The sequence below is a fragment of the Nomascus leucogenys genome, chromosome 4 (genome assembly GCF_006542625.1).
Source record: "Nomascus leucogenys isolate Asia chromosome 4, Asia_NLE_v1, whole genome shotgun sequence".
Taxonomy (NCBI): Eukaryota; Metazoa; Chordata; class Mammalia; order Primates; family Hylobatidae; genus Nomascus; species Nomascus leucogenys.
In genome coordinates, this window is record NC_044384.1 from 107,126,500 (window position 1) to 107,146,104 (window position 19,605).

At 41.5% G+C, this 19,605-nt stretch overlaps 1 protein-coding gene across 5 annotated transcripts in view; it reads right to left on the bottom strand.

The window, feature by feature from the left end:
• Positions 1-3,038: 3,038 nt before the first annotated feature.
• TCAIM (T cell activation inhibitor, mitochondrial) overlaps positions 3,039-19,605 on the bottom strand; it is a 67,398-nt gene continuing 50,831 nt past the window's right edge. For 4 of the 5 annotated variants that reach the window (XM_012511032.2, XM_030812006.1, XM_030812004.1 and 1 more), the window contains 5 exons: positions 16,372-16,469; positions 16,035-16,126; positions 12,222-12,454; positions 11,482-11,613; positions 4,796-5,102 (listed from right to left, as the gene is read on the bottom strand). In XM_012511032.2, coding sequence (XP_012366486.1) covers positions 4,862-5,102; positions 11,482-11,613; positions 12,222-12,454; positions 16,035-16,126; positions 16,372-16,469 — 796 coding nt within the window. In that variant the 3' untranslated portion in view covers positions 4,796-4,861. Of the gene's footprint in view, positions 5,103-11,481; positions 11,614-12,221; positions 12,455-16,034; positions 16,127-16,371; positions 16,470-19,605 lie in introns of all 5 variants that reach the window. The other variant, XM_012511027.2, reaches the window with a different exon arrangement.

Sequence of the window (19,605 nt, forward strand, 5' to 3'; positions counted from 1 at the left end):
GCACACTGATCAAATGAACCTGTCTCACATGTTTGCTGAGAACCTACTACATGCTGGAAAAATAAGGCCAGAGACATCCTCATGTGCCCAGCTGGGTGGCCAGGGCACATGGGGGTCTCACCTCTAATCCCAGCATTTTGGGAGGCGAAGGCGGGTGGATTGCTGGAGCCCAGGAGTTTGAGGCCAGCCTGGCCAACATAGTGACCCTGACCCTACTAAAAATACAAAAATTAGCTGGTTGTGGTGGCATATACCTGTAGTATGAGCTACTCAGGAGGCTGAGGTGGGAGGATTGCTTGAGCCCAGGAGGCAGAGGTTGCAGTGAGGTGAGATCGTGCCATTGCACCCCATTCTGGGGGACAGAGGGAGACCTTGTCTCAAAAAAAAAAAAAAAAACCAAAATAAAAAAAAATCCTGCACTTCTGGGTAGGGATAAACATGAGGCACCAGGGCTGGCACTTACACAGATTATCCCTGCCTCCCAATCACACAGCCCCTCCTGAGGCATCTCTGCTGTCCTGCTGACCTAGAAGTCTCTGGCTCATGTAGGCGGCCAACAGGTCTAGGCCAGTGCCTGTGGTAGTGACAAATGAGAAAATGAAAAAGAAAAACTGACCGCCTCCCACTCCTGAAGATTGTGAGGGTGAAAATCTGATGGCCCTTTCAGTTTGGGCAGCACATTCTGCTGAGCCACTTTCTCCCGAATGAGTGGCATGGTGGGGACTTTTTGAGACAGGGTCTCACTCTGTTGCCCAGGCTGGACTGCAATGGTGCAATCATAGCTCACTGCAGCCTAGACCTCCTGGGCTCAAGTGATCCTCCTGCCTCAGCCTCCCTAGTAGCTGGGATTACAGGCATGTGCCACCATGCCTAGCTAATTTTTCTTATTTTTAATAGAGAAGGGGTCTCACTATGTTGCTGAGGCTGGTGGTGGGCACTTTGGGGCAGAGGTGTGCAAACGTCACTCCGAGCATGACACTCCTAGGCACCTTTGTGGTCCCAGGGCGCCCCGTGCCCTGGCTGGAGCAGAGGGAGAATGAGGCTCCCTGAGCAGCTTAGCTGGTGGGAGGTGTGAGGGGCGAGGCCTGCCAGGATTCCCATGGGAGCAGTAGGGAGCAGAGCTGCAGGGTGCCGCCCTGACCCAATCTGCACAGCAGTTCTGTAGAAGCAAGTTAGGCCCTCTCAGCTGCTGGCTCATTCATTCCTACCATCGTGCCGGGACTGACATGCCTGGCCACCCAGGGAACATCTAGGGTCCCTGTGTGTCTTTCTCTGCTGTGATCCTACCCTCCTCCCAGATGGAGCAGTGCTGCTCTGAGGTCCCACGTGGTGGTGACCCTAGACCTGGTGCTGACCTCATGGTGGGCTTGCCCAGAGCTGGGGGTGCTTCTGCCTGCTCAGATCCGTCCAGCCCCTGGGACACCTGGATTCTAATCTCACCTCTCCTGCCTGCAGCAGGCAGAAGGGCCTTGGACAAGTCTCTTCCCTAGTCTGGGCCTCAGTCCCCTGATATGTAATATCTGTCAGCTTAGGGAAAAAAATCCCTAAAAAAACTCCATATAACAGTTCCCCATGAGGGAAAGGGTTTTTTTTTGTTTTGTTTTGTTTTTGAGACTGAGTCTTGCTGTGTCACCCAGGCTGGAGTGCAATGGTGCAATATTGGCTCACTGCAACCTCTGCCTCCTGGGTTCAAGTGATTCTCCTGTCTCAGCCTCCCAAGTAGTTGGGATTACAGGTGTGAGCCACTGCACCTGGCCTGAGGGAAGGTTTTTGAGCAGTCAGGAGAACCAGGTTGTAGTAGCTGAGACTTGGGGGAAGAAGGGTCCCACAGCACCGATGCAGGTCTCATCTGTCTGGGGCACTGGCTGCTCCATTTCTTTCTTCTTGTTCTTGCCCAACTGCTATGGAATAAGGGGTACTTAAGCTGGCCAAGGACCACCCATGGGAGCAGTCTGGCTTCCCGGGACAGATTTTCTCAGGGTGGCGAGAACCTCTAAGAACATGCCTTGGTGCCTCCTTTTATAGGTGGGGAGACTGAGGACAAGTGAGGGTGGGTCTTGCACCCAGGGCCACTTAACATCTGTGGCCACTGGGACTCCATATCGGGGTCAATTTTCACCCATGGGATGGGACCTGTTGTGACCCTGCCATGTCAGAGGGCTCGTGGTTGGGATCTTTGGCCAGGTGGCACAAGTAGGAGTGTGGTCTTGGAACAGGGTAGGCACTTCATGGTTAGCCAGTTGCCAGGCCTCACTGGATGCCTCTGTGGCTCCTATACCTTGGCCTGTGGGTGGGAGGTTGCCAGGACCATGGTCCCCTACAGAGGAGCCTGCAGCCTTGGGGCCCATCAGTCTCCATGGGACTGATTTGATCTGCTTCGTTTGCTCCAGGGAAGCCTGGGCAGAATTCTCTAGGGCAGCTGGGGGTGGGGCGGCAGACTCCACGAAAGAGGTCAAGTTAGTATGGCGGACACAGGGGCATCAGGTTGCTGGGACAGTGACCTGAGCTGGAGGGGGTTAACTCCAGGGACCTCTATCTGGGCTATACACTTACTCCCTAGAGATGCCAAAGGTGAGCTGGCCCTTGAGACAGCCCTGGTCCCTTTTGTCCCACCTGGCCACTTCTGAAAGCCCACCACCCTCTCATTAGCTCAGGAAGGCCACCTGGAGGTGCAGTCCTTTAAGAGAAAGGAAGAAGTAGGGCCTGGTAAGAAGCTGTCCTAGGGAAACACACATGCCTTCCTGCCAGGACAGCCTGGGCAGAGGAGTGCAGGCCTGTTTCTCTCTTGGGACAGGCCTAGCCCTGAGCTGGAGCTCAGGTCCCTTTGGAGACCACTTCTCACCTGAGACTTCGTAGAAACAGTGAGGGGGGCCTGCTCCTGTGCCAGCTTTCAGTGGTGGGACATAATTTTCTTTTTCATGTTAGAGTGGGAAAGGAAGTCAAACAGGCATATACAAGTACCAATTTCTTCTCATTTCCTATTAAACTGCAATAGTTCTAAAACTACTAACAGTTGGGTAACAAGAAAAAAACAGTTATCTGGTTGATGTATTATTTATTATGTAACAATTAGTTCTGAGAAAAAATCCAATTCAAAACATATTACCGAGGATACTATATTAGTACATTTTAGAAATGGTATAATCCAAAACTGATTTTCTAATATGTTTTCTTATATAACACTTAAGGAATTTTTCAGTCCCATTATTTGGCTCTGGAAAATCTTATGGGAAACATTTGTTACACTAGAAAACAAAATTTAAGTATAGTTGTTAGGCACAGTTAAAAGGGATGATACACACAAACTATAATAATTACAAATCAGTACTTCTTTTGAATACACATTTGAATGTAAACTTTTAAAATAATCAGTGTTTTAGATAAATATAAAACATACTTCAAGAACTTATTTTAACATCTCCTTTACTTTCTAATGCTCTTCAGAAAAAATTCCTTTCTGATTCATTCAGCAGCAAGAGCCCAAAAATGGTGTTCCAAGCCAGGATTCACTTTGTCCTCTTCAGAAATGACCTGAAGAGCTTTTGGATTGGTTAAAAGTATTGCCCCGGTGACAGCGAGACTCTGTCTCAAAAAAAAAAAAAAAAAATATATATATATATATATATATATTGCCCGAAGGTATCTTAGAGTAAACTCGAAGAGCTAAAAGCACTGAATCCAGAGATCAGGTCTCTCGGCCGTGCTGGGGACACCATCAACCACTTGGAGTTGAATTGTATTGCTATGAATGAGAGGTGATTCTGAGGGGCTTTAACCAGGCCGGGGCTAATGAGAGGGTTTCAAACATCAGTAATAACAGGAAGATCGGGGTTGAGAAGAGTGACAAGAAATCCTGAATGGTCTGAACCATTTTACACTTGATTCTATTTCTTAGAGCTCTGTGGGAAACAAATAGTGTCTGCCCATGAAACAAATGTGTCACCTCACTAAATGATTCAAAAACATTTCCTGTTGGTTTCATACTACCAACAATTATAATATTTTAATGGATAGGAGAAATTATGGGTTTAAAATTAAATTTTCTGTTAATGCACACGTTTTAATAAACTGGTTATCAGACTGCTTATGACAATGTCAGTACCATACATTCAACTGCTTTTAGTCCTTCTAGTCTTTCTCTTGGGCAAAATCGGTGGTTATCTAATTTTTGCTACCTATCAATCACCTGTCTTGGACATTAACTGTCAATTACTGGCTGCAAAATATGTGTGTGTATATTTACATGAGATATAACTATACAGATGCATGTTGAATCGTAGACATGAGTTCTATTATTTCAGAGCTATACTCTGAATGTGAGACCTTTGTATTTACAAACACATACCTTTCCAGCCCAACCCAACATTCATTCATATAAAAATATATGACTATTGTAGAATCCTTCATTTACATGTCACTAAAAATATGTTCTTTCATTCTAACATCTTTTTATCTAGCCTTGCCAACCAACATCATAAGACTGGGATATAAAATCTTTTTATTAGTTATTTATTTTAAATTATTATTATTATTTTTTGAGACAAGGTCTTGTTCTGTTGCTCAGGCTAGAGGGCAATGGTGCAATCTGGGCTCACTGCAGCCTTGGCCTCCTGGGCTCAAGTGATCCTCCTATCTTAGCCTCCCTAAGTAGTTGGGACCTCAGGCATGAGCCACCACGCCTGGCCTATAAAACCTTTCCTAGCAGAAATTAATTTTCTTTAAAAAGTCTACTTTTAAAGCAGCAGTTAGAAACTTTGTTCTTATGATATGTAAATAATACTGTTATATCAAATTGTGGATTTAAATATTTTTAATTTAAGTTCCTTTCTTATCTCTTAAAAAAATAAAACAGATTTCTGTGTTACTTAATGGCTTCTCCATTCTTCCAATTCCAAGGAATACAAAGGTCTCCATCTTGCATAACAGAGTAAAAATGTGAAATGCAGAGGTGCATCCCATGTAGGTAAGGCAGTGATTGTTCTAGAAGTCTCTTACAACAATCCACCATTTGTATACTAGAAATGCTGGGCTCTTTATATAACTTCTCCAAAGAAAATTTCTTTGTTGATGCCTGTATCAATTCATTTTCAATAACCTTTAACCTATTATATAGAAAATAAAAATATTGTCATAAGCTATAACCAAATAAAAGAACACACAATGTAAATATATTCTTACATATTGGGGCCCTAACTGTGCACTCACAACACTGAAAACGCCACCCACAAAGGCCGAATTATGCGTTTGGAAGACATGCCAATAGCCATCGCGTGTTACATCTTTTCAGTTACTGTCACATGGATCTCTAAAAGTATTTGTTAATGTTTTTAGCAGTAAAGGGCTAAAAATAACATAAAATTTAAAAAGCTCTTATATTGCCTTACCTAGCAGCTGTTAATGACTGAAGGAAGCAGAAAATGAAGAATATAAAAGCCCTAGTTTTAGGACCCACCTAAAGTTTAACCCTTGGACAGTAATGCTGTCTAAAGATTTCCCAGATAAAAGCAGGCTCACAGAAAACCAGGATCCTGAGGAGGACAGGTCCTCTTCACTCTTACTCTCCTACCTCACCAGCCCCCTGTCTGTTCCCTCCCCTCTGCCTGAGGTTACAACTCTCTTATTCCATCAGGGGCTTCAGTTCAGGTCTACAAAGTATACAACTCTAGGAAGAACTCAGTGTCTCAAATACTTTCTCCCACAGGTGGCAAGTGCTTAGGGATACGGTGTTTTGATAAGTGGATTCAATGTGCTACATCTAGACCAACACGTGAGTTACTCAGCAAGCCCATTTAACAATGTGAATAAAGCAAAACTGACATGGTCGCGTCCCTGAGCCAGTCTATTTAAAATACTTCATTGGTTTAAAATGTCCAAATATCTTATATTTAATCACCCTTAAACTCTGCATAGAAAAGTAGGTACTATAAAATTTCCATAAATGAGACAGTAAAAAACAGAAATGGTCATAGCAGTTAGTTATCCTGGCCTATAATACTGATCACTTTTTCAAGTGCTGTTTGCTTTTTCTGTAAGATTACTCTCCTACACAGTGCTGCTTAGAGATTCAAGCAGACAGACAGCAGTCAGGGCTGATGGTTCTGAAAATGTTTCACAGCTGGGCCTGCTTCTAATCTCTCCAGGATTAGACAGAAAGAACCCTTAAACTTCTATCAATAGCAGGGGATGAGTAACTTTTTCTGTAAAGGGATTTTTCACTTGTCAAGAAAAGACATTAACAACTATGCTTGGAAGTGAAAAGCCTTGTAGTGTGACTATGTTGCTGCATAGTTCTCCAACAATATATCTTTAAAACCTGGGCAAGACTCTCATTCTCATTCCTTTTAGGAGAAGCCTACAGTCTCATCCCCAGGTTTCCCAGACCCATGGGTCACAAGCTTTATATCAGGAAAACCCATCAGTTCTTCTGAGGTACAATCTTAGAGAAGCATTGAGAAGGCAGCCCTTGTTAAGTTTCCCCAGGGTTGTCCCCTCAACAGGAAAATAACGTGTACCAGCCTTTCCTCATCCTTGGGTGCCTCTGCAGTCAGCAGGAGATTAATTTTTTTTTTTTTTTGAGATGGAGTCTTGCTCTGTCACCCAGGCTGGAGTGCAGTGGTGCGATCTTGGCTCACTGTAACCTCTGCCTCCCAGGTTCCAGTGATTCTCCTGCCTCAGCCTCCCAAGTAGCTGGGATTGCATGCATGCACCACCACGCCTGGCTAATTTTTCTATTTTTAGTAGAGGCAGGGTTTTGCCATGTTGGCCAGGCTGGTCTTGAACTCCTGACTTTAGGTGATCCACCCACCTCAGCCTCCCAAAATGCTGGGATTACAGGTGTGAGCCACCGTGCCTGGTCTTGAGATAGGGTCTCGCTGTTGCCCAGGCTGGAGTATCAGTGTTGTGACCATGGTTCACTGCAGCCTTGACCACCCAGGCTTAGGCAAACCTCCTGCCTCAGATTCCCAAGTAGCTGAGACTACAGGTGCAAACCACCATACCCAGCTAATTTTTAAATTTTTTGTAGAGACGAGGTCTCACCATGTAGCCCAGACTGGTCTTGAACTCCAGGGCTCAAGTGATCCTCCTGCCTTAGCCTCCCAAAGTGCTGGGATTATAAGTGTAAGCCACCATGCCCAGCCTTTAGTGATTGTTTCTACTACATGCAAGTATCAGAACTACTTAAACATTCTTCTATTACTGTACATTTTGATTGTTTCCAACTTATCTAAGTGATTTTAAAATTTAAAATATATGATATAGAGTAAAAGGAAACATCTGAGTGGGTTACTATAAAAACTTAAAGTGAGGAATGCCCCTGCTAGGGAGAGCTGGTTGATTCTCAGGTGCAGGTTACTCTGGGTTATTACCACCCTACAGAGGAACTGTGAACTAGGTTATCACCAGCCTCCAAAGGACTGGGGGTTCCACAGGCAGCAAGCACTGTCTACATGCCAGCCAGGCAATGCCAAGAGAGAGGAGCTACAAGCCACACAGTTTTGGGATGGTCATGTGGGTTGTACATACTAGCTTAGAACAGTGTGGGTTTTTTCCCTTTTTTTAACTGTTCAGCAAGCTGAGGGTCCTGCAGAGCTGCTACTCTGAGGACCCTGTGAGCATGGGTGGCCTCTGGCTCATTTTCTTTTGAACTAGAACAGCTGAGAGCTTTAATCTTTTTTATTAGTTTGGTACAAAAGTAATTGCAGTTTTTTGCCATAAAAAAAAAAATTGGCAAAAACCGCAATTACTTTTGCACCAACCTAATAAAAATAAACTATGTTTCCACTTAAGAATCCACCTTATAAGTGAAAAAGTATCTGAAAACCACTCTCTAGGAACATGCTTCATTGAAGGAAAGAAGTTAGTCTTCATCACTGCTCTGCGAATATAATGAAGGTGTCTTACTAGGGCAGGGACAGCAGAGCAAAGGAGGGAAAGAAGCAAAGGCGAGGAGAGGCTCCTGGGCCCAGAGTCAGGGGCATGAGGATGATGACTGAGCCGGAAGGGAGGTTGGGACCAGTAGCAAGTGCTTCCTCTTCTTGGGGGCTAAGTATAGGGATGAGGACTCTGGGGCCCAGAGCCAGAAAAAGGCTAAGGAAGCAGGTGAAAGGTCAATGGGTATTTCCTGAAGGCCCCCTGCATGCCAGGCACCCATCCCATTTGGCACCGGAGGGAACAAAATAGACTGAAGTCTGCCCTCAGCGGGCTTACCTTCTGTTGGGAAGGAGAGAGAGAGAATAAATACATTAATAAGGAAAGAGCAAATTTGCTGAGGTGGATGGAGAAAGGCAGGCCAGCTGAGGTGGAGAGGAGAGTGCAGCAGAGGGTGGGGGCTCCATGCTGTGAGTTGTGTGGCCAGAGAAGGTGGAATGTGAGCAAGGCCTGAGGAAGCTGAGATTTCTGAGGAAGGAGTGCCTCAGGCTGTGGGAAAGCACACAGGCCCAGGAGCGGATACATGTCAAGAGTGCTCGAGGAGTATAAAAAAGGCTGGAGCAGAACAAGTGAGAGGAGAGTCCTAGGAGCTGAGCTGAGAGAAGCAAGGGAGTGGGCAGAGTGTCTGTGGGCATTGGGCAGAGGAGTGACAGCTCTGACTAGGTTCTCACTGCTGCTCTGATGAGAGTCCACTGCGGGTCGGGGAGGTGCTGAGTGTGGAAGCCTGAAGACCAGACAAGAGGCCATCACAAAATGATGGAGGCTCAGACCAGGTGCAGCAGGAAAGGAAAGGAGAAGAGGTGAGTTTCTTTCCACATCTGCTCTGAAGGTGGACTAGGGTAGGGAGTGAGACAGGGGAGAGGAATCAAGATGACTCATGGGTTTTTATTCGCCTGAGCAACTGGTAGGATGGAACATTCACAAATTTTTTTTTTTTTTTTTTTTTTGAGACGGAGTCTCGCTCTGTCGCCCAGGCTGGAGTGCAGTGGCGTGATCTCGGCTCACTGCAAGCTCCGTCTCCTGGGATCACGCCATTCTCTTGCCTCAGCCTCTCTGAGTAGCTGGGACTACAGGAGCCTGCCACCATGCCCGGCTAATTTTTTTTGTATTTTTAGTAGAGACGGGGTTTCACCGTGGTCTCGATCTCCTGACCTCGTGATTCGCCCGCCTCGGCCTCCCAAAGTGCTGGGATTACAAGTGTGAGCCACCGCAACCGGCCGGAACATTCACAAATTGACCTATTTGAATTTTTTACTTTTACTTTCCTTTCTCACAATCTAATAGCATTACTCCAAAGCTATAAAATGGCCATAGAGAAAAAGCAGCTGATAGGTTATAGCAAACAAAATCATCAGTCCTAACGATGAACAGTTGGCTAGAATTGCTCTTGAGGGTTAAAGCAGATGTCAAATTTAGAAAAGAAATAACATGAACAAATACTTAACCAATCAAGAGGTAGGGTGTGATAGGATCTGGCCTACCGAGTTGTCATCAGTTCCATAAGGAAAACAAAAGAGATGCTGCTCCTTCATTTATTTTATACATAAAATGATCTCACCGTCTCTTGCTAAAAGAATGGTTTCCATGGTTAGTTGCCATCCCTTCTATTTATTTATTTTTCTGAGACGGAGTCTCGCTCTGTCGCCCAGGCTGGAGTGCAATGGTGTGATCTCGGCTCACTGCAACCTCTGCCTCCCAGGTTCAAATGATTCTCCTGCCTCAGCCTCCTGAGTAGCTGGGATTACAGGTGTGCGCCACCACGACCGTCTAATTTTTGTATTTTTAGTAGAGACGAGGTTTCACCAGGTTGGCCAGGGTGGTCTCAAACTCCTGACCTCAAGTGATCTGCCCACCTCGGCCTCCCAAAGTGCTGAGATTACAGGTGTGAGCCACCATACCTAGCCTCTTTCTATAGTTAAGATTCCTGGCTTTTTAAATAAGCACTTTGTGGAAACTGAGCCTCAAATCAACAACAGTAAGGCAGGAAAACTGCTTCCACTGGCACCCTGCTAAACAACCAGGTCCCATCACCCTGTCCTCCTCTCTTCTCCTTGAAACTTCCCTCCATGGACATGTGGAATGGCATTCTCTCCAGCTTCCATCCTGTTCCCTGCTGTTGCCTTCCCTTGTCCCCTATGCTACCAGGGTGTCAGCTTTGGCTCTTCCCACTTGACTGTGCTCCAGCTACCACTGGCAAATTTACAGCACTCACATCTCCTACTAGAAACAATTCCAGGAGGCGGAGATCACGTCTGAGTCTTTCTATCAATGGCATTGATCTCAGCTTTGGGCACATAACAGTCACAGTAAATGCTGGCTAAGTAAATGACCTCATTTCTTCACAGGTGATACATAAAACATTATCAAGCAATATCTTACCACCTACAAAACAGGAAACTGTTGGCTATAATAGGACTCCTTCAAAGATACAAACAACATAAAAACAACACTGCTTAGGAACTAAAATGACACATATATTTTTTTGAGAAAGGATTTCATTATGTCACCCAGGTTGGAGTACAGAGGTGTGATCACAGCTCACTGCAGCCTTGACCACCCAGGCTCAATCAATCCTCCCATCTCAGCCTCCTGAATAGCTGGGATACAGGCATGTGCCACCATGCCTGGCTAATTTTTTTTTTCCCCACCATATTGCCCAGGGTTTCACCATGTTGCCTAGCCTGGTCTTGAACTCCTGGGCTCAAGTGATCTCCTTGCCTTGGCCTCCTAAAGTGCTGGGATTACAGGCTTGAGCCACTGTGCCCGGCCTAAAATGATTTTTTGCTTTAAGGTTTCTTCTCAAGTTAATTAAAATGCAGATAAAGTTTTCTTTATATCAATAGTTAAAAAGTTTTTTTTTTCTTTTTCTCGCTCTTTCCTCCAGGCTGGAGTGCAGTGGCATGATCTTGGCTCACTGCAACCTCCGTCTCCTGAGTTCAACCCATTATCCTGCCTCAGTCTCCTGAGTAGCTGGGACTAGAGGTGACCGCCACAACACCTGGATAACTTTTGTATTTTTAGTAAAGATGGGGTTTCACCATGTTGGCCAGGCTGGTCTCAAACTCCTGACCTCACAAGCGATCTGCCTGCCTCGGCCTCCCCAAGTGCTGGGATTACAGGCATGAGCCACCGCGCCGGGCCTAAGATGATTTTTTTACTTTAAGTTTTCTTCTCAACTTAATTAAGATACAGATAAACTTCTTTTTATATCAACAGTTTGAAAATTTTAAAATAAAGATTCCTGTTAATCAAGAAATAACCAATATTTTTCCTTGTTGTCAGTCTTTTCCATCTGGAAAATTCCTTGCTGATATTCTTATTTTTCATTCTGTTCCTGAATTGACTTTTATATTAAGAAGCTGTACTCCTCAAACTGAGGTCCATGGTGGTAACATAATTTAGGTAGGGAAGAAATAAATATGGAATATCTAATAATTAGTCAATTTCCTAAGCTTCATACTGTTTCCAGGTCCCATATTTCTGAGTTCCAAATATCTGAAGTTTTCAGTTAGACTGAATGATCTGACTTTACAGAGGACTGGCAGTACTTACTCTTCCTTTCTTTTCATGTTATCTCTTGCCTGCTGAGCTTTGGTGAGAATAAACCACTGGAGATTTGCTGGATCACAGAGTGTTGGAATATTAAAATGCCCGAGTTCATGCAAGCTTGGAGCATATCTGTCACTGCAATAAAATATACATTAAAGGAAAAACCACTGACCCTCTCCTCTCCCCCACCAGAGAAAATGTTTTATTAGTCTTCAGGAAAAAAAAAAAAATCATCAAGAAAAGCCACCTCAAAAGTACAGCAACATTGACTTAAAGCTTTGCTGCCCCCAAAGACACACTTCTTCAAGATCACGACCTACTTGCAAGCCCTCTGACCTTCCTTATCTGTCACATGCCAGGGGTGACCTGCTGCACAGTGAGGTTGTGAGAGCTAAAGACAGAATGCATATAAGTACCCAGCACAGTGCTCGGCAAACAGTGTATACACCACAGATGATGGCTACTGATTTACTATTAGTTTAATCTTATAATGTTTTCCATTGGATTGACTGCCCAGTAAATCTGCTCAGCAATATATTCAAAGAATGTTCTAGACATTAAATCCTTCAATCCTCCCATGCTGGCTTTTCTAGTGTGTAGAAGAGGGTTGCTAACACAAGTAGTGGCATTTTTCTTTAATTCCTAAGAACTACCCATTGAAATACAAAACAATTTAATGCATTTACACACACAACCCACCTAGACGAAGGAATAAAAGTAATCCTTCTATCTTAGATATTTACCTGTTAAGGATCATTTGTAAACCACGCAAACTTCGAGGGTGAAATGGTATTCTACTTTTCAACAGTCTATTATAAAACACATCAAGAAGAGAGTAATATTCTTCAAGTGTCAATACTGGCTGTAATTCTTCAATATAAACAACTTGTATGCCACCTAAAAGATAGCTTATTTGGTCTTCTAAAATCATCAGCCTCCTCTGAAGGTCAAAATAACTTGGCAGTCTTTCAAAAAGCTACAGTGTTAACAAAGGGAAAGAAATAATTAGTTTTATGTTACTATAATAATTTAATTTTAGAATTCCAATAAATGGCATTAAGACATTTTTAACAAGAAAATGATTTTCATTGAAGGAAAGTTCACGTAAGAGATAAAAAAAACTTAATATAATGCTGGAAATATTAATATTCAAAACAAGCCACTGTAAATCTTTGGGATTTTTAGATGGGAATTTGTGAGGTTCCAAAAAGAAAATATGCTCCAAATAAAAGTAAGTCCTAATCCTAAGCACTAATATTTAAATATTTACGTAAGAATCTTAAATTAGTTTAGAATTATTAAATGGCATAAAGAAAGGTTTTAGAAATAAAGTGTATGTATTTCAACTTAGTCTATTCCTTCAAAATTTACTTTAAAGCAACTAAATACAATTAAGTGCAATAAATATGATTGCAGACCTACCATATACGTAAGCACTGAGCTGGACATTTCAAGTGTACAGGTTATAAGAGTTTGTCCCTGTTTGGCTGGGACTCACGGTTGGGGTACAAGGAAACAAAAATCCGAATTTAGCATACTAAATGCCAAATCAGGGTGAGTGGATACAGAGGAGGTTCAGGCAAAGGTTTCTAAGGGAGTCTAATTTGATCAATCTTAAACATTAAGTAAGATTTAGAAATGGCACATGAATGTAAGGGATGCTTTGGGGGAAGGAAAAAGAGCATGTGCAAATATGGAACCATGAAAAGGAACAGCATATTTGGAAACAATAAGGAGTTTGGTATGGCTGGCATGTGACTTGCTGCAATTGAGTGGAAAGAGAAGGGCTGAAGGGGGACGTAGGGGCTGGGTCAGGGAAGGACCACTAAGGACTTAAGATTTTCTATTAAAAGCCAGGGCCTTTTAGAAGAGTTAGAAGGCATTAAAAACTCGGCTATAATAAAAGCAATAGCTATGTAAAAATTCTACATATTATTTATAATCTACTTTTAACATCTTGTGGAAAATAATTTTACTCCCTATTTTTCAATTTTTCTCTGGGTTACTCATGTATATATGGTCACTACATTTTAAAAGCTTTTTATTTTGAGATAATTGTAGATTCATATACCTTTCACTTAACAGTACATCTTATACAATTATTGGCATAATATCACAACCAGGAAATTGACATTGATGCAATTCATTAATCTTACTCAGAGTTCATCAGTTTTACTTGCATGCATTTGTGTATTTTTCACATGTGTATTCATTTTATTATATGTGTATAGAGCCGTGTGACACTGCCACAGTCAAAACACACAAGAGTTCCATCACAGGGATCCCGTTTATAGCACTGACATCTCTGCTCCCCTCTCTCTACTTCCTGGCAACCACTAATCTTTTCTTCCTTTCTATCATTTTATTATTCCAAGGGTGTTATGTAAATGGAATCATACCGTTTGTAACCTTTTGAGACTGACTTTTTCACTCAGCACAATGCCCTTAAGATCCATCCAGTTGCTGCATGTATCAATAGCTCATTCCTTTTCATTGCTGAGTAGAATCCTATGGTATGGATGTACCACTTTGTTTAGCTATTCACACACTGAAGAACATTCATTTTTTCCCTAGTTTTTGGCTATTATAAACATTCATGTACAGGTGTTTGTGTGAACATAATTTTTCATTTCTCTGCTGTAAATGCCCAAGGGTGACTGCTGGGTCATATTTAGTTTTGTAAGAAACCATTATAGTCTTTTTCCAGAATGCCTGTACCACTTTACATTCCCATCAGCAATGCATGAATGACCTATTTTTTCTGCATTCTTACCAGCATGTAACTATTTTTCATTTTAGCCATCCTGGTGTGTAGTGATAATGCACTATGGTTCTATCTCTATCTATCTATCTATCTATCTATCTATCTATCATCTATCTATCTATCTATCTATCTATCTATCTATCTATCTATCTATCTATCTATCTATCTATCTATCATCTATCATCTATCTTATGTTTCTATTTGAGACACAGTCTCACTGTGTTGCCCAGGCTGGAGTGCAGTGGCGCAATCTCGGCTCACTGCAACCTCTGCCTCCCGGGTTCAAGTGATTCTCCTGCCTCAGCCTCCCAAATAGCTGGGACTATAGGCGCCTGCCACCATGCCCGGCTAATTTTTTTTTTTTTTAATTTTTAGTAGAGACAGCGTTTCACTGTGTTTGCCAGGCTGGTCTTGAACTCCTGACCTTGTGACCCACCTGCCTTGGCCTCCAAAAGTACTGGGATTACAGGCGTGAGCCACAGTGCCCGGCCAATAAACATGTTTTTATGTGCTTACATGTCATTTGTACATTCTCTTTGGCAACATGTCATTTCATGTCACCGTTTTTGGTTGGATTGGTTTTTTTAGTAGCCTTTTTTAGTTGTTTTTTTTTTTTCTGCTGAATTTTGAGAGTTTTAGATTGCCCTTTTTTAGTTGGATTGGTTTTTTCTTTTCCTGCTGAAATTTGAGTTTTAAAATATATTCTAGATATAATGTCTTTGTCAGATATGTGGTTTGCAAGTATTTCTACCAAATAAATATTTGATTTGAACAGACGCTTCACTAAAGAAGATATGTGGATGACAAATAAGCACATGAAAAGATGCTCACCATTATTTATTATTAGAGAAATGCAAATTAAACACTGAATGAGATTGTACCACAGAGCTATTAGACTAAAATTAAAAAGATGAACACAGTTAAGTGTTGGCAGTTTTTTAAAAAGTTAAAATACTCTACCGTATGATCCAGCTATTCTATTCTAGGTATTTACCCAAGAGAAAGGAAATATATGTCCATATATTTGTGCACAAATGTTCATAGCAGCTTTATTTGTAATAGTCACAAAGTGATACGACCCTATGTCCATCAACAGGTGAATGAATAAACAAACTGTGGTATATTTATACAATGAAATAGTACATAGTAATAAAAAGGAATAAACTCTCAATACATGCAACAGCATGGATGAATCTCAAAATGAGACTGTGAAAGAAACCAGACACAAAAGTTTGCAAGCCCTATGATTCCACTTATGAAAAACTCCAAAACTAATCTATAGTAACAGAAAGCAGACCAGTGATTGCTTGGAGAGGGGGTGGTGGGATGGGAGGGAGTGTTTACAAAGGGCCATATGCTCACATATATGCCCAGTTGTTGGATACGTTTGCTATCTTGACTGTGATAATGGCTTCATGGGCATACATATATGTCAAAACTTACCAAATAACACACAAGAAACATGTGCAATTTATTAAATGTCAGTTATACCTCAATAAATCTGTTAAGAACAAGTAAAACAAAACAACAGAATATAGGCTTTCAGGCTGTGCTTCAGAAAAGAATGTAATATTATCAGATAAAAACTGCCTTAAAAATCAGTCTTCCCTCTTAAGTATTTTAAGTACATGGTATTTAAGCATCTGATCTGAAAACAGCTGACACTACGATTAAAAACATTAAAAAACAAAAACAAAACAAAACTTTTTTTTAGTTCATTAACATTATAGCATTGTTGGAAATGAAAGTATATGAATGACAAGGAGTTTTTAATTTTAAGGCTCTTTCTTACTTTTGTCCAGTGGTGATGGACATCCATTGTTCCTAGCATCACATGGCCCACTGCACTCATGCCAGAACGGTCTGTAAATATGATTGTACACCCTGATGATAAAACACAAAACCTCTGGTCATGGACGAGGTGCTTCATTCTTTCAGCATTGTGCAAATAGTGTATAAACCCAGGATTAAATTCAGTAGAAGCTTAAAGGCTAATTTTATGCCGCTGCTTTATTCAAAGAACAGATTTAAAAGTTCAGCTGTGATAAAGTTATTTGGTTTTTCCATTAAAATTTATAGATGTACATAGCAGCTAAGTGATTTTTTAAAAGAAAATGGAAAATATTTACCTTTTGCTTTTTTAAGTGTTTCCAAATTCTGCTGTGCTAAGCGGCTTAAACTATGCAGCTGGCTACAGCGGTGGGCGATGCCCCAGCTCCTCTGCCACCTAGGCCAACAGAGCACACACGCATGTTAACAAGTGGCACCCCGAAGAAGGAGTGAGCACTCACCACAACTACTGGAGTCCTTGGGAAGCCAACGAGCCTCTTTTGAAGCAGACACATAACATGTTTGATTGATCATATGTTTCTAAGCTAGCGAATTTTTAAAAAAGCAACCAAATGGAAAATGAATTGTTTACCAGAGGGCAGAAATATTACTACTATGTTCAGGTATCCAAAGATTTAAAATAAGCAAATATAAGATGTTTCTATTTAAAAATAAGACGATGAAATGAGAAAACTTTGAAAAAAGTGTTTTTCTTTTTCACATTGTTACAATGATGATGGTTTTGTTTTAGATTCAAGTTCCAACTGGGAATTCCAGTTAGGTTTATCAGGTTCTCTTTTTTGCTTTTGAGACAGGGTCTCACTCTGTCGCCCAGGCGGGAGTGTGGTGGTGTAATCACGGCTCACTGCAGCCTTGACCTCCACTACTCAAGAGATCCTCCTACCTCAGCCTCACGAGTAGCTGGGACTAAAGGCATGCGCCACCATGGCCGGCTACTTAAAAAATTTTTTTTGTAGGGACAGGGTTTCACCATGTTGCTCAGGCTGGTCTTGAACACCTGGACTCAAGTGATCCACCCGCCTCGGCCTCCCAGAGTGTTGGGATTACAGGCATGAGCCACCGTACCTGACCTCAGGTTCTTTTTATCTCATTCTAGAGAAAGTGATTTTGATGAAATCATGTAATCTGCTCATTTTATAAATTAATATTAAACCTCAGTGACACATGGAACCTGACATTGACACGATGTCAGAGGCCCTGCTGTGTAACTGTGAAGAGCACTGGTCTCGAGTGGTGTCAGAAAACCCACCTTGGAATTCTAATTCTGTGGTTTACTAGCTCTGTGACCTTGAACAAGCTGCTTTTAGCCTTCTTAAGGTTTTCACTTTCATGCATGCAAAGTGAGGATGTTTCCTGCTGCACAGATAGCAGACATCAAATGAGGTAATGTGTGTGAAGGAGTCAGGCATTCAAAACAGGCGCTCAAGAAACGTAGGTTCTTCTTTTATCCTAATACTAATTCTGATGAATGTCATTTCTGATAAAATGAAAACTTGTTTAAAAAATTGTTTTTTTCTTTAAACTACAATTTAAAAAGTAAAATATAATTTCAAAGAATATTAATTTTTGGTTATTCGAAATTAAAAATTTAAGTGACAAAGGTAGTAAACGCTGTTTTCGTTAAAAATGGTGTTTTATATAGGCTGTTTAGAATGAAAAACAATGTCATTAGTTAATCTTTGTTTGCTGGAGTTTTGGCTAATTTTTTAGCAAGGAAAGAAGCCCTCATATGTTATGGCCTCAGGGACCCTTTTACACTCTTAAAAATTGAAAACTCCAAAGAGCTTTTGTTTATGTGGGATATATATATATATATATATATATATATATATATATATTTTTTTTTTTTTTTTTTTTTGAGACAGTGTCTCGCTCTGTTGCCCAGGCCGAGTGCAGTGGCGTGATCTTGGCTCACTACAGCCTCTGTCTCCTGGGTTCAAGCAATTCTCCTGCCTCAGCCTCCTGAGTAGCTGGGACTACAGGCAGGTGCCACCAGGCCTGGCTAATTTTTGTATTTTTAGTAGAGATGGGGTTTCACCATGTTGGTCAGGTTGGTCTCGAACTCCTGACCTCGTGATCTGCCTGCCTTGGCCTCCCAAAGTGCTGGGATTACAGGTGTGAGCCACCATACCTGGCCGGGTTATATCTATTGACATTTACCATAATATAAATTAAAGCTGAGAAATTTCTCCATGATACTGTAAAATAATGTTTATTTCTTTTTTTGTTTAAGAAATCCTTTCATTTTCCTAACCCCAGTCTGCTTTGACAGATCTTTTAAAATTTCTATTAGAAAAAGTTATTTGCATGCACCTTAATTTATTTATCTTATAAACTTTTAAAAATGATCTTACTATTTTTAGTTAGAAAAGTTTATGCTAATAGACTATGGAATGGGAAGAAACCCCTATAATAAAGTTTAATTTGAAAATGATTAGTGTGATGATAAAATAACGGATATATGCATACATTCAAACATTCCACAGATGGAAGTCTAAAAGAATGCTTTGAAATTCTGAATTATCTTATGATGATTTGATTATACAAGAACAGAACATGTAAATACTATTTGTACTCTGTAAACACAGGGAAAAAAGGTGTTTTTATGGTACCCAAATAGTCATTTATTTTTTTGTTTGTTTTTTTTTGAGACGGAGTCTCGCTCTGTCACCCAGGCTGGAGTGCAGTGGCGCAATCTCGGCTCACTGTAAGCTCCGCCCCCCGGGTTCACGCCATTCTCCTGCCTCAGCCTCTCCGAGTAGCTGGGACTACAGGCGCCCGCCACCAAGCCTGGCTAATTTTTTGTATTTTTAGTAGAGACGGGGTTTCACCGTGGTCTTGATCTCCTGACCTTGTGATTCGCCTGCCTCGGCCTCCCAAAGTGCTGGGATTACAAGCGTGAGCCACCGCACCCGGCCCATTTGTTTTAATATAAGAAAAAAAAGTCCTAATAATGAGAATTGAAAACAACAAAACAGGCTATAGCAAAAAGTAACAAAGATGTTTAAACATGAAGACTGGATGACGATTTTTCTGAGTTCTAGTGATGGGAAGTCCAGTGACTGAATGACCTGACTCCTCCTTTCCCCTTCCTTACAGTTTTAAGAACTGTTAAATCTATTTCGCAATAAATTTCAGCATGGATCTTTATATAACTGCAATTTCCAAGTTTAGGAAAACTTACTTAAAAAGTTCTGCTATATAACATGGAACCAAGAATACAACATCCATTTTCTCTCTCCCCTCCTCTTTTTAAACTCAAATACTAATCTTTTAAAACACTTATTATTATTTAGAGATGGGGTCTCGCTATGTTGCCCAGGCTGGTCTCAAACTCCTGGCCTCAAGTGATCCTCCTGCCTTGGCCTCCCAAAGTGCTAGAATTACAGGTATGAGTCATTGTGTCTGGCCTTAAATATCTTACAAGATGGGGGCATAATTATTTTTTATATATTATGTGTATAAGGAAGAGGGTATTTTTCTTACAAACTTATTATGTAAAAAAGTTTATT